Genomic DNA, 16,072 nt, shown 5'->3' with positions numbered 1-16,072 from the left:
CATATCCTTTTTATCTAATCCGCTTTTCGCCGTAAAGAGGCTGGTAAACGTACCGTGATAATGAAAACGGATGTTAGCCAGGATTTCCGGATGACGCGCCTTCTTCGCGCCTTCTTCGCCGCTCTCTCTCTCCAATTTCCTTCTATTTCCCTCTCATGTGCACCAACGCTTCGGTACGCATCAGAAGTCGTACTTCATTAAGTCGGCAACACTTCTTCCAGCGACGTTACTCATCCCTTTGGGACGGGCGCCGCGAGAAGGCAAGATCGAAAGGGAATAAGATTAATTGCATTCCGCGCAGCAGAGAGGAGGCGTATTTTAAGGCAAACCGCCAATGCTCGCTCGTGGAAACGACGACGGGGCTGAACGAGTGCCGAGGACGACGAGAGGAAGGGTGGATGAGAGAGCGACAATACCTCCGAGTGGAAAGACGGGGACGAAGTCGCGAGAGGAGCGAGATTCCTGCCACTGATGGTGGAGAAGAGCGAGAGCCGACGAGCGTGACTGAAAAGAGGACCGAGAAGGAGAAGACAGCGCCCAAGGCCTTGTTGTATTTATCATATAATTACCATAATAGAGCTCCGCGCCGCACTCCACCGGTGCCGACCAATCCTACCCGTGCTCCGCGCTCTACCAGGCCGCAACCGCAAATTGGAAACTCTCGAATACATTTTCCCTTCGTTGTTCGCTTGCTCGCTCGCTCGCAGCGCACGAAATTGTTCGCCGTAGGACGTCGGCCGTCGGAAGGATGCTAACGACAGCAACGTGAATACGCAGTCATGGAATGCTTGCCCGGCTCGAGGCATGATCGACGTATGGTCATTAGATACAATTTGTCTGCGTAGCTGCACTCTGTTCGACACTAGTCATCCGAGTAATTATGCCGCGACTTAGTCGGCAGCATTCTCCGATTAGACTTTTCTCTTTAGACTTCAACTACACAGGTCTTCGCCACAAATTTGGAATATAAATAAAAATATATCGTAAGGACTTTTAAGTTACGAGTTTGATAAATTATTATTTTGACAGTATGATTTATTATTGCGCGAGCAAACACTTCGCTAATTCTATTTAACAATGCGCGTGAAAATGAAATATACACGCACGCGATTTAAAATTAAAATCACGCATCTCTTTCACTTAATTTCGTCCAATTCTCTGTTAATGATAAAATATTTGTTGATAATCGAGAAGAAATTTAAAATTGTATGCCTTTGTGTGAGTTAATTTATCGTATTATCCTCGTTAAAGCAAAATAGATAAGAACGGGAAGAAAAAAGAAATAGATAGCCATAGAGTAAAGGCTTAGAGATAACTTCTTCAGTTTCTTCGGCAACCGCGAATCATCTCCGCCGACATCGCCTTTTGAATCTCTTAGCTCCCTTTTCTGGTCACCCGATGTGCAACCCGGTGGAAAGATATTGCAGCTAAACACTCGGTTCTTTGATGCCGCCCTAGTTCGGGATCTCTATCCCTGAGTACGCCGGCGGATAATTAACGTTAAAGGTTAATCTCGCGGAGAAAGACGGCGGGGTAAGAATGCTGACAGCAGTTTCTCAGCTCTTCTAACAGATATAATTTGATCGAAACATCGAAATTGGGGTCTTTGAATTCAACATCTCTCAAAGTACATCAATTCTGAATATGTAATATCTTTGGAAAATATTCTGAGACTTATCTTTCCACCTATCGAAAATATCTAAAGAATAATCTTAGACTTGTTTATGTAGTTTAATTCTCTTCTAAATAATAATCTCGACTAAACATAGTCCTGTCAGAGTCTTTTCAGAGTTCAGAAAGTATTTTTGTCGTATTTTACTTCGCGAGACTAATCGTATATTCCATCTCTTTTGTAATTAAAAGAACAAATAGATTGCCAGATTTGCAAATGTAAAGAATTTCATAATTAAATAGTAATAAATTATATACAAGCACAGAATAAATATATAAAATTCTACACTTGTCACATCTCAAGCGTCGAATGCGTCGATAAACGGCGGAGACGAGCATCGCGCAGGGCGCGTAAAAACGTCTAAATTGCGCGTAAATAATTATATTTGCATATTCATCGAAAGGTAAATATTTAATACCCACGGAGCATAAAGGGGCAGCGTGAAGTGTAACGTATACGTGGAAAGAGAGACCGGTGAGTTTCTGAGGGAAGGAGGAGGCAGGAAGGGGGGGGGGGGGAAGGGAGGTCGGACGCGAAGGGTTGACCAGTCGTGTACGCGCGGCCGCCGCCACGAGCTGACGGAAAAGGGGTTGAATGTACATCGCGGCTCGTCGGAAATTTTAGCTTAATTTTACTTAACTACACTGGACTGCCCGTGGGCGTCCGGCTGCAGGGACAAGTGTTATTTTTGTAATTCCGAGCGGCGCTAATGGGAGACCTCGGCTTAACTCCGACCGACCGCCAACAAAAGAGGGATGTTTACCACGCGCAATGAGTACACGGCCACGCGGGGGTAGTAACCGACACCCCACTGCCTCCGCTTGTTACAAACGCGGAAAGAGCTCGACGTTAGTTGACCGACAGACAAGACTGGAAATGGAAGTTAAAACATTCTTCGTGAAAAATATCAGTAATGGTCGTCTCCCTTTTGAGAAAAATAAATCTCCAAACAAGCGCAACGCAATGTGTATTAATAATAACATCGCGTATTATATAAGCAAGATTAGATTCGATACGTTACAACTATTTCCACCTTGAAATTATTGCGAGGAAGACCGGGCACACTTGCCTTGTTACACTTGCCGCGCCTTACAAATTTAATATCATGAATGATAAAGACTGTGACTGACGCATTATTGTCACGGCATTATTAACGGCGAAGGTATCGAGAAGACGCGAAAGGGCACTGATGAGATTCGAGGGAAAACTTGCAGGTACGGAGCATAGCAAGTTACAGAAGCTGGGACGTGTATCGAGCGTGAATATTACATCGATCAGGGTTTGACGATGTGGCACGAGGATGAGGGGATCGGGGAAGCAAGGATGATGTCGCCTATTATCCCATGGAACACCTGAGCCCCGTTCTCCGTTACATCCTGGCCTCGCCCCTCCCACTTTCTCGCGCGCGCGAGAAAGTGTATGAAAACGAGCACGCATTCTCCGTCACCGACGCCGGCATCGGCGCCACGGCCAAATTACACGACCTCCGCATATTATCCGCCCTTAAATTATTCCCTGCTAACCGCAAAAATAGCCCCTCATCTCCCACAACCTCTCCCAGGACTCCCTCGGTTTTCTGCATCGCTACATTTTCTCGGTTAACGCGCCGCGCGGCTCATTGTTTCAACCGCATCGCGAGTATACTGAATTGTCATTAATAAGCTATGTTAATGTGACGCTTCCTTCTTGCATTGTTACAGCTGTTATAATTTGGAGAATTAAAAACTAGAAATTCTGCATAATAAACCGGGAATCAGTTATTCAGCGAACAATTTCATTTAAATATTTTCTGTAAAAGAAGAATTTTTATCAGAAAAACGTGAAACTGCTTTTAACTTTTGTAAGATTAAAATGAATTTTCTACATCTTAAAATATATTTATAATAAAGTCGAATAGTGTAACAGTCAAAAGATATGATCAAAATCTATACTAAACGAGACTAAAGACTGCTCTTATTGCTTATTTCGATGATTAGCAGTAGAGCGAATTATTATGAACGAACGGTATACACATCAATCATCAACTCAACTTTTTCGCGGATGCCAGTTACGTATATATGCATATTAATGTATGTTTGGTTAGGAAAGCGTATCCCGTCCTGACATGATGGACGCTACCGGAGACGAAAGTTGAGATGACTGTAACGACTTCTGGCACCGAATGTCGGATTTCCATTCGACGAGAGATGGATGACCCGATCCACGGAACATTGATCACTATTAAATCGCGTATATCAACTGAAACGTACTGCGATGTTCGAATATATTGTAAGTAAGATCGCGTCTTACTTCGAATTTCTCCAATCGCAACTTTACTTTATCGCGTCGACTTTATTTCGCGCAAATATTTTATTTCGCGAAGGTCGATTAATAAATGAGAAAGCAACGTCTGTAACGAAGTGAGTAGAAAGTTTGACACGCCGCCGCGATGTAATGCGTCGGAACAGTACTGTCCATTATTTACATGCGGATGCACACGCTCAGGTGTCGCGTGGAGTCTTCGGAGAGGCAAAAGTTGTGAGCCCGAGCGATAGCGGCGGCGGCGGCGGCGGCGGTCTGGCCATCAAGTCCGATTCGATAAAAGATGGATGATCCAACGTCGGCCGTATAGTCGATCGGTCTCCGAGCTGACGCCTCCGAAGATGAAATGCACCCTTGGCGACCCCAGAACCGACCCTAACACCCTAAGCTCCCGTGCGCGCCCGTTTCTCTCTCCCTCCCCGCCACCATTCGCGATAGCACTTTGCCAACCGAAGGCATATTTACGAGAGAGGCGCGTGCCCCGCGTCGGAACGCACCGCTCTCTTCTGAATATACGCGATTTGGCATACAAATTCCATCATATGTAACCCGGAAAAATGTTTATTGGTTTGACTAAGGGTTATTAGGTCTGGCTTTCTAGTTGACTTCCCTGACGTAACCAGTCGCTTCACGTAGCGCTATGAATTGAATTTCGTCGAGCATCGAAAATGAAAACATAAGTTCTTTTTATAACCAATTTTGTATTTTGCATTTTGTGTGACACTGTTTTGGAATCTATTCCACTCAAAAAGTTATAACGATAAAAGATATCGCTACAGTAGAGAGAAACATAGCTCGACATTAGCGTGACATGTAGATTTGTGAAATAACGAATAAATGTGTATATGCGTCGATTGAGCGTGATGTGCACATATTTATATTGAACAAATTGTGATTCACAATTTTGGAGAAAATGCCATTTTATGGGACACACATTTGGGAAAATTTATAGAAACAGTCGAAGGAGCGGCGACGAGAAAGGGCGCGAGATGGGAACGGAGGACTCTGGTTTCCTCGCGGGTTTTCCGCACAGCAGTCGTACCGCGCAGTACATTATTTCTTGATGTCAAATAAAGCAATTAGCATGTGCCCTGACCAGGGTCCGCAGGTTCTAACCCGAGTAATCTCGCCGGAGTCCCCGGCGTGTGCGACATCTTCATCAGAGAGAGGTGGACCCTCCTCTCTTCTCCTTTCTCTGCCACTTTCCGTCCCTTGCGCCGGACGATGGCGTAGTCACGTGACTATTCTGCACCCCCCAGAGACGAGGGACGCTAGATGCTGCGGAAGAGTGAGAGCGCGGATCGGGAAGAAGATGGCGACGAGAAGAAGAGGGCGAGGGAGTGGGCTGGAGGGAGAGAAATCAAGGGGAGAGAAGGTTGTGTCCACCGAGTGAAGGCGCTTCCAAGGGAAATTTCACAAAGGCTGACCCGCTGGTAATGAATGTTATATAACCCTGTTAATGCTTTAAGCCTCTTAGATTTTTCAGTGCGTTCTCGATGTGCACGCTTCCTTCGTTCCCATCCCTCCACCCATTCCTTCTGCGGAGTGAGCCGGAGGTGGTTCGCGAGGAGCGGCAGAGAGGGTAAGCGAGGGAAGTCATGCCTCGGGGTAGGTAATTATGTGGCGGACGTAAATTAAGCTTGTTTAGATTGGGATTTTTATTAAGGTCCTTTATGAAAGAGTGCCGCCACTAAATGGCGCACGGTATACACTCCGACACCGGTACGCCTTTAAACATCGCCGGAAAAGAACCCGTGCTACGTTTATTTCGTGAATACCGCCCGCGACAGTGAAATTCAAGAGTCAGATTTGTCAGGGATTTTCGTGGAATCATATTTCAGTACCGAAATTAATTACAATGTATTATTCAACGTTAAAAATATCAATCCGTCGAATTATAAATAATTTCTAGTTATAACTTTTTTCAACAAATTTTGATAATATAGAAAGCAAATTACATTTTCTCTCTCAGTTTTCATAATTTTTTCTTTCATATAAGCATATTAAAAATTTATTATTAAAAAAATGTACGTGATATATTTCAGTGATTTTAATAACATAATAATAAGCGTAAAGTACAGAAAGCAATGATTCCAGAAAAAAAAGCTTCGGACTTGCCAAATTTCCGCAGGACTATCCCCAAAGAGAAACTGTAAGCAACGATCAGAAGATATATCTAATAGCTTCAGGACATACGCACTGAGGAACATGAAAGAAATAAGTAAGGATTAGTTTAATCGTGCTTTAGGAGTCGAACGTTACGGGTTTATGTCGCCATTCTCTTTTCCGAGGGTAAGCGAAAGCTATAGCGTATACTGTGAAATTTACGACCGAACGATAGTGCGCAAAGAAATTCGATTAGTATATCAAAATAAATAATTTTGCTAAAAGCTCACCTTCGCATTAAATTAAATATTAATATACATTCAGAAATGTAAATTTCAAATTGTAATTCTGCAAAGTTAATATTCTCTAATCTATTAGCGTAAAGAGTATTTGCGTATAATTAGGTATCATCAACATTAAATATTATTTTAAAGACGCAAAAATATCAAACTTCCGAATAAGTACTATGCATATCGCTTCAATTTGTTCGACTCGCATACATCGTGCGTAGGCATGTTAATTCCGACATGTCCGTAACGAGCATAGCGCTACGTCAAACAGCTAACTGCTTTCGCACGAAGGCACTGGAAGCGAACTTCGAGAAGCAGTTCGCAGGTACAGACCGTTAGCTATACCCGGTGTATATGTATGCCTTCGAGCCGAGGTAAGCGGAGAACGAAGTTCTCGGTGGAAGTTTAATTCAACTGGACGGGCAGCGGGGTGTAAACGCTGAATGATTTGTTGCAAATCGAAAGCACCTCTGCGCTCGAGCTCAAGCTCGAACTTCAACTTCCTGCTCGTACTTATCACGGCTTATTTTATGCGACATTGTAACGTGGCTATCGATTATCGAGTGGGCATCAATATATTAATACTTCACAACAGGGAGTGGCGAGGAGTAGGAAAAAAAAAAAAAAAAAAAAAAAAAAGCAGACATAATTATCAATCTCCTTCGTATAAAATAATAATACAATAACCTTTTTACATAAAATATTCTCCCTGAATTCGTTGCAATTAAATTGATGCTTGTAAAAAGTGCTATGTATATTTAATTAGACATAAATATGGTTCTTTGCATATTGTATTTATAGATTTAATTATTTTACTTGTTGAGATTTATTTTTCAACTCTTTCGCGTGCGCAACACGTAGTATTGCAAAACAACGAGCACTAATGCCACTAATTATTTCGACCACAGAGATATGACACCGACGTTTCGCTTGCAATATTAATAAATTAATCAATAATAATTAGCGAGTGACGCACAGCCATTATCGTAGACTGCGCGAACGTCTTTCCGAAGTGACGGTTGGCTGGTTGAGTATCGAACATCGAGATCCAACGTCGATTTTCCCGGGTAGTTTCGCGAGGCCAGGCATGCTCGCTCGTTCTCTCGATTAGGCTTTGCCGTCATTAAAAGTTTATAAAGAAGCCGAAGTACGAGGCGGGCAACGATGTGCGGAGAGCGAGGGAGGAAGAAGGTAGTAGATGGTAGCTCGGCACCCTTAGAAGGAAGGTGGCAGAGGGAAACCGGCACGACAGAGTGAAATAGAAAGAGATTCAAGAGTGAGAGAGAGAGAGAGAGAGGGGGGGGGAGAGTAAGAGAGAGAGAGAGAGAGAGAGAGTGGAGAGAGATTCCTAAGCAAGTTTTCTCATGTGCAATGCATAATGAGGAAAGGCAGACGGCGCATAAAGGACCTACAAATGAGGCTCAAGTTATACATATACATTGTTAGTGGGTACATGTAACTAACACGTCGATGTAAACGACTCTTTGGACGTGACAAGTATTTTCGAGAGATTTTATAACGGTTGCGCCACATCGTCGAGAATGAAGAAGATATTTTGGTTATTAATATATGTATATCAACGTAATTGCTATTACTTACCAGTTTAATTATTCAAGATAAATAAAAGTGGTGTATATAAAAAAAATATATGTCAAGATTGGGAATTTATAAAAACCGATTGTCCCGCAAATGTTTAACACCCGAGTTCAAACGGTAATTACTATTATTCACATTGTTAATTTGTAAGAAAAGTGAGACCTGCATATTTCTGTACTGTGTGCGATTCTCAATATGCAATTGCATAAAGTGCTTGTGCAAGATTTCATTGATTGGTAAGCGCAGTCGTTGGTAACTAAAGATACGAACACGCAATGCGAGTCGCAGAGCACGAAACCAATTAAAGGTGTTAGATCGATCTTCCCTAGTAACTGACTTGCTAGGCTTTTCGATGAAAGATGCAAATCCTCGCTTATGACGCTATATTCTTTGATCTAATTATTGAAATATACAGGGCGTTTCTAAAGCAACCATCTATCACGCGAGATAAAATAAATTGCAAAATTTTTTTTTCTCTAAAGATTTAAAATCTTAATTATTTGAAAGATTACTGATGAATATCAATTGTACGTATCGTACGTTTCCGTTATTAATATTGTTTGTATTATAAACATAATAATTTTGTATTAAAAGAGAAAGGGAAAATTATAAACTATAAGTAAGTAAATTTACTCGAAATACTGGAACTTACCTTGTTCATGATTTGGCGGGGATATTCCCGCCTCGTAAGGGACGGCTCTGTAACAGAAAAAGAGCGCGAATTATTTCTCTAAAACTGTGAAAATTTAATAATCAATGCATAATAAATAATAGAAATACACGGTTTAACGTAAATTCATTAATTCCTTCACATATATTTTAAGCATAATATAAATAACCTGTGTTTAGTAAATGTAAGTGATGCTCTATTGAGTTCATGACAACGACGAGCAAAAATAAAAAGTTTCAAAGAAAATAAAACTTCACTTTTTTTTGCATTCAACTTCAATCCTTTCGCCGCGCCTTATGACGCAGGCTAATGCACGGTGGTCCTTGATCGCGCAGCCGAGCACCAGACCTTCCTCTCCTTTCCCTTCAACGGGTACCACCGAATTCCCATAATCTAATGAATGGCCTAACCCCAATATCCTCTCGGTTCAACCTCACCGCTGCCCACCCTCCATGTACTACCCTATATGTACCATGCATGTAAATATCCTCGCTGCCCGTGTGCGCGCGCGCGTTCCGTAAAATTCTGGATCCGCTGATTATAATTATTTCAACGCAATCGCGCGCAATTCTTTCGTACCTCGTCAGGACAGCGTCTTCCGCGCTCTTTAAAACAAATTTAGAAACACGATTTCTGCATTTCGTTAATGAGAGAAAAATATAAAAATATCGTGAAACGCAGCAATTAGTTAAGTTAAGCGACAGAAATTATCGCGATAATAGCTTACCGAGAGTTTTGGAATCGTGCGAACGGGAACAAGTAGAAATTAGCGCCGGAAAGTCCGCGGATATTGATAATTTCGAAAGCTATTCATTCGAGGTGGACTTCCGCCGAGGCGAAGGAAATCATCCGCGGATTTGCGGCAATTATGAGACATTCTGTACGGCGTGTAAGACATAAACAGAGGCTCGCGTCGGTTAATTGCGCGTTAAATAGAGGGGGTGAAGTCGACGGCGAAATTCTTTCGTCCAGAAAATGGACGGGCCACGAGCCGGCGCACAGTCAGCGTTGATCCCGCACGGCAGGGTAAGGACGCGCAAATGTGTTTATCTCAGGGAATAATAAAAAGGGTGGCCCGACGGCCGTGACGCCGGGGCGATCGCAACGAAGTCAGGAATAATGTCTCGGACACGAGGCTCGTCTGCGGATTTGCCCCGGCCTCCGACTGCCAACCATCCACCCACACTCCACCCCCCCACCTCCCCCCCCCCCTTCGACCTCCTCCGACCTACCCTTATACGCGTGTCCGCCGCAGATTCAGACTCCTAATTAAGACGAGGGTGCGAGAGGGGTTTCAGGGGTTTCTGCCGGGTTCTCCCTCGAGGGGGCGGGGGTTGGGTAGCGGGTGTATGGATAGAAGGAGGGTTTTCCCGAGGTAAGGGGCACCCGTATCGTGCCGGAGGGGTAAGCCAAGGCAAAGGGGGTAAGGAATATTGATCACGGGACCACCACGGCGGCGAGGCAGGGACTGCCCGCACTCGCCCTCCGCTTTCACCCATCCACCTCCTCGTCCTCTAACTCCAGCTTTCTCCCGTCTCTCTCTCGCGCGCGCGCGCTCTCTTTCTCTCTCTCTCTCTCTTTCTCTCGCCAACTGTCTCTCACCTTCTCTCTCCCTCTCGTTCCCGACATCTTTTGCCGATCCTCTCGCTCCGGAGCCAACACGGACCGGGCCAGACTAAACCGCCAAACGCCAGATGCGTGAAATCAGTCGGTTAGAGCCTGCCCCGCAGCCTTTGCAAATTATTGACGCTGAAACCGCGAGGCAGATGATGCCCGCGCGTTGGCCTCGAGGTGGACTTTGAATGAAGAAAGACGGCCTGTTAACACTCGCGAAGAAGCACAAGCTAAGAGCTTCTAAGAAGAAAGTTCTTCGTATAATCTTACAGATAATTACACCGATCGATCAAACGTGGCGCGTACGTAGCGATAGTTCCTTTAAGATAAGGTTCTACTTCTCTCGCTCCACTCATTAAAATACTGCCGTCGATATAAAATTGGTTGCAAGTTCCATCAGCGTTTTCGGAAGCTCTTATTACAATGAATTCATACGGTATACGATAAATTTCGAGTTCCCTTTGACGTTTAATCAAACCTTTCGCTAACTTTGTGGAAATGTCTTCGCGTCGTGACAAGGTTTACGAAAGTCGCAATAAGACATGGGCCTCTTGAAGAGAATTTCTGGCGCTGGAAATCCGAGTGGCCTGACGAACTTTGACGCACACGCTCGGCCGAACAAGATCTACGCTCCAGACGTGTGCAGCGTTCTCACGAGTTTTCGTGAGAGAAACCTCTCGAATGGCGAGGAAAAGGAGCACTGACTTGCCTCGTTTCAAAGACGGAGACAGAAGACAAGAGAGAACAGGGGGCCAACGGGTGGGCTCGAGTTTACACGACGTAGCGACTCGTCTTTCTACCCGTCGCCTTGCCTTAATTAAATCTCTAGACCCTTCCTGAAGAACCCGCGGACCTGGCAGGAAACTAGAAGAACCGCCTTCTCTTCTCGCTCTACAATTCACTGCGGCAACACGTCGTCTTCCATTGGTCCTCCGCGTGTTGCCGCGAGGAATGCGCAAACTTAGTAGCCGCGATATAAACTGAGCTTTCTTCCGCCTACCTATTTTATCAGCTTCTCTATTTTATTTTACGTATCAAAAGTTAAAAGTATCGCCATCGAAATCGACATTTGTCTTTGATGAAAAGCTTCGAAAATATCTTTAAATTGTTCTTAATTCCAAAAAAATGTTTCAAGAAATAAATCTAAAAATTTGACACCTTTTTATCTATTCCGAATTGAAATCTTGTCGAGTACACAATTCAGAATTTTCTTGCACAAAATAACATTACGTACAATAACTTGCGAAATAGCGTGAAAAACATCATAATTAAATCGATGTAGAGATTTTTGCCGGACAAATTGTGTCTATTCTGCGAATATACTCTCAATACCTCGTGAAAGCAATCCGTGCAAACGGCGAACTTGTACAACGCATTTTCTCGTACATGCCAACGCTATTCCAGCGGCTTCAGATACCGTTATTTGGCGTTGTAACGAACGTCAAGGCCGACCTCGACGAGACCGGAAGAGACCTCATTGTCCAGAGACGGGGGCGCGCCGATAGGAGGGTGAGCAGCAGCGGCAGGCAGCCAACTCAAACTTTGATATGGTTTCCTAAATAACCAAGGCGACCGATACCGCAGCACGATAGTCCTCCTTCCTTTACCACCTCCCCACCCACCGCCCGTTCACCGCCTAGACCGATCTGCGGTGGTCCGGAGAGGGTACTGTAACTACCGCCGAAGCATATTGAAACCCTCGCACCAACGGTGACCCGACTCGCCACCCCCGGGCAACCTCCATCCCGGCCAACCTGCCGACCCGGCCGTTCAGGACCAATACAAGCTGCTGTCCATGCAAAACCTGTGGCATGAGTGCGTTTGTCGTTTCGTGAGTGAACGCGTGACATTACAGGTAGTAACGCTAACGTTTTCATAATGTCAGGTAGCAGTTAATTTGGCCGTGGAGTGACAGGTAATCTGCAAGAGGACCGCGAAGAGGGAAAAGGAACGAGGATTGCGCAATTCCCCTCAAGTTGATCGCGTTATTCCCCGGTGAGTGTAACATTATAAAGTACAATGTTTATAGCGATTAACATGCGATCAGAATATAAACCGGATGTAAACAGAAAAATAAAGTGAAATATTTGCCTCTCGCAACATTCTCATTCTTTTAGATATATGCGGATGAAAAACTTGTAGCAAAATATTGACAGATTATGAAGCGCACGGTAGAAATAAATAATTTCGACGTGTCTATCTTTAATTAAGCGGGTTTGTTGTTTTAACCAGATAAAAAGTTGACGAGTAAGTAACCATCTACACTTACAATTTTTCCCTGCAGGCCATCAATAGATGCCTGTATCTCGAGGCTGGCTGTTTGTCCGCTAATTAGAAGCTAACAGGAGAACTAAAGTTCCGAACTTTAAAGTTTCTTGCACTCGTGAAAGCCTCTTGCTACCTATTCAATACTTTCTTTTCGGGAGTGGTGGAACAGCCATCTTTTGAGAAGAACGCCTTTCTCACCTGCGCAGCCGTCCACCTGCCTTCCCCGCTCTCTCTCTCTCTCTTCTTTCTCTATTCCGTTGCTCTGGCTACCGACCAGCGCTAATTACTAATTAATTGTTTCGCGTGTTTGAGTTTTAAATGGATAAGTTAAACAGCGCGTAAGAGCCCCCGACGTGCAAGGTGGTATAGCGGCAGTCCGCCCTTCTTTTTCCCTCTGTCCGTTTCTCTCGCTTTGCGTACGATTACCGTACAAACAGTGTACTGCTGGTTAACGAAGTTAGGATGACCGTGTTAGGACGGGAAAGAGAAAGGGAGCAGCGCTCGTTCGTTTATTCGTTTTTCACCTCGTCGTCAGTGCGCCGTATCTCGCTTCGTGCCGCACGACGTAATATCTCCATCATGACGCCAAACAATCACTGACGCGTTTAAAGTTACCTTCGATCCGACGGATGTAATTTTGATATAGTAGCATCGTCAAAAGTTCTACGTAGTTCTCGTAATCGCGTAATAAAATAGAAATTCTGCAATTTAAATAAAAACGCGAGTGTAATATAATAAGGTTTGCTTCTGTTAAAAAAGCTTTTTAATATTTACTTTATAAATAAATTGTGTGTTCTGTTTTTAAAGCATGATTCATCGGAAATACATTTTTCCATTATGTTTTCGCGAGAAATAGTATTTTATCCGTTTTTTTTATTAATTAAGACATTCTATTTCGAATTGCCATTCCTTCGCTGAAAACTTTTCTGAAAAACGATTGCTCGAAGAACTTGTACCATTACAATGCAGATCGTCTGACGTTGATTTGAAAGCACGGCGCACGAACGCGATCGTTTTATCCCCCGCAAAAGGAGACATCCTCCATCCGCTATAATCGGGACTCAAATAAAAAGTCGTAATGCCAGATAAAACATCCCATTTGTCTAACGACGATTCTTTTCTTCGCTCCTGGGTGTACCATGCCACCCTCGGAGAGCTAGCGGGAGTTAAATTCAGGACGCTAATCATCTTAAACACTATTGTCACAAAGATGTTTTGTGATAATTGACAAGAAAGTTTCAGTGTAAAAAAAACTTGATACGAAAGTTTATCGCTGCGAAGGGCATGGTTGTACACTGTATATTGATTATCACTGTCTGTATAAGTGTATAATGTACAAGACACAATCATACAAACGAGAGAGAGCGCCTCTCGTGAGAGTCTGGAATAAATCAGGAATAATTGGAAAACACGATAGACAAATTGACGACTGTTATCGACTGGCGTCGCGGGTGGTGACGAGAACGCGCCAGGGTCGAAAGAGCGAACGAGGACGAGAAAACGGTGGCATCGGAGGGAAAGCGTGTCGGCAGCAAATCGGTGTCTTAACCGTCCGACGGAAGGACAATTATTTAAGCGGGTGCCTAGCGTGGCGTTCTAGCGTGGCACCGCTCCGCGTTAGCGCCCGGCGAGGGCACGCCGATGAAGGGAGAGAGAGAGAGAGAAAGAGAGAGAGAAAGGAACGAGAGTCCGGGGCTGTTAATTGCCGACTGTCACAGGCACGCAATGACAGGAACCACCGTCGACGAGGAATTGCCTCGTCGAAGTCAGTGTGAGAGCACTGCTAAATTTTCCTTTCAATGGAGAAAACGTGCAAACGTGCTACCACGATGGACGCTCGTAGCAGATAACTCTAGCTAGGGAAAGAGAGATTAGAAGAGAAACAGAGATACAGAGAACAGAAGTTCAGATAGAGATAGATTTTAAACGCGATTCGAACGTATAAATCAATATTGGCAGCTGTGTGGAATTTTTTGCTCACATTTATCTGTATAATTCTCTTCAGAAAATTGTTAAAATTTTACATTTCTTTATTTATTATAAAATTAGAACTTGGAGAGATTGATTCTACATTGCATGAAATAATCGTTCAGAATGTTATGAAACCTGATTCGCTTTGGAAAATTGTTTCAGCGCTTTAGCATTTCAGTCTTCTGATCGCTGTAGGACCTTGCGGGGTGAATAGAAAACAATGGAAACAACCGACCAAAACTTTCGCTCGGACGTTCGTTGTAATTTGAAGTATATTTATTCGGCGTCGCGGGAAGAGGAGTCGTGTAGGAAGTGGGAGCTCGCAGAAGTAGCGTGACGACGCTAAGAGCATTAAAGAGACGTTTTCCGCCCGACACTTAGGTTTTCGTTCCCGCGCCCACCCCATAGATTCACGGCCTATCGGCTTAGCGCGCGGCGGGTGGTCTCGAGCCACCCTTGGCTTCGCCCTGCATCGTCTACGACCCGACATCTCGAAGTAGCAACCAGCCAGAAGCGTTACCCACGTTGCTCTCCTCGGGAAATATTTTCATAAACGTAAGAACTTAAGTATCTGACGTGTACGCGTGACGAGCCATGGTATCTTCTCCTTACAGAAAGATGTAACACGTACGTGATGAGTCTGCGAAAGTTATTATCTCGTGTTTTCATTGCAATAGCAATTCATGAGGCTAACCGTATAACCCATCAATATTCTGCTTTAATAATAATGCATTATTTATTTTATTTGTAAATATTCATTTCTATTGGACGATCTCTTTGTTATTTAGTATATACTTTTATTTATTAATATATTAATTATGCAAAAATTTATCTGTTCTAATTTTGTCTGCAATTTCCAATAAACATTACAGCAAATATGAGTCTCGAGACTATTAATATTACGATTCGTATGCAAAGAAAACGACGACGAGGAAACATTCGTAGACAGATGCGAGGTCGCATCAGTTTCTCGTTCCACGCAACGGCGCTTCGAAGTGAGCATTCTGAAAGGGTCGAGGGGAGGAAGCGTTGCGTCGGCGGTGGTGAATTATCAGCTAAGAGGAAATTATGGAAATAGATATAAATCGAGAAGAAGAGCGCCGACGCGGCTGTTCGCAGGTAGATGCAGCCAATAAGCGAATCGCTACCGGCGCGGAGCTCGATGTACCTTTAAATAAATGGAGCTTAAAAGCCAATTTGGAATGTAAAGATCTATCAGCATAAATTAAACATGGCGCGTTTATACGGAGAGGCAGGATGTGCAGCTCGTCCTCCGATTTTTGGGCCGGTTTAGCCAATATCCTTCTCAAGACCAGCAATTTGCATCTTACGACCTTCAGAATATTAATGCATACTAAATATAATCGCTTTTCTTAAACTCTTAAATACATGTCTCTCGCATAATTCTCGAAACTTTTTCACATTTTACGTACGCATCGCCATTGACAGTATTTAATTTTCTACGTTAGGAAAGAAAAGCAAATTTTAAATCCTTAGTTAAAGAATTAAATTAAAAAACTCTATATTTCGCGAAGAATAAACGCGGCGAATCTCGAATTTAATCGCATGAAGGAAACGAGCGAT

General features: G+C 43.7%; 1 protein-coding gene across 9 annotated transcripts in view; it reads right to left on the bottom strand.

Annotated features, from left to right (window-relative positions):
• Positions 1 to 16,072, bottom strand: part of LOC105670535 (serine-rich adhesin for platelets) — a 258,685-nt gene that overhangs the window by 53,354 nt on the left and 189,259 nt on the right. For all 9 annotated transcript variants that reach the window (XM_012364087.2, XM_067360244.1, XM_067360245.1 and 6 more), the window contains one exon: positions 8,618 to 8,664. In XM_012364087.2, the coding sequence (XP_012219510.2) occupies positions 8,618 to 8,664 (47 nt within the window). The remainder of the gene's footprint in view (positions 1 to 8,617; positions 8,665 to 16,072) is intronic.

This window comes from Linepithema humile, chromosome 8 (genome assembly GCF_040581485.1).
Source record: "Linepithema humile isolate Giens D197 chromosome 8, Lhum_UNIL_v1.0, whole genome shotgun sequence".
In the NCBI taxonomy this organism is placed as follows: Eukaryota; Metazoa; Arthropoda; class Insecta; order Hymenoptera; family Formicidae; genus Linepithema; species Linepithema humile.
Note: the sequence above shows the minus strand (reverse complement) of the source record. Positions and strands in the feature narration are given on the sequence as shown.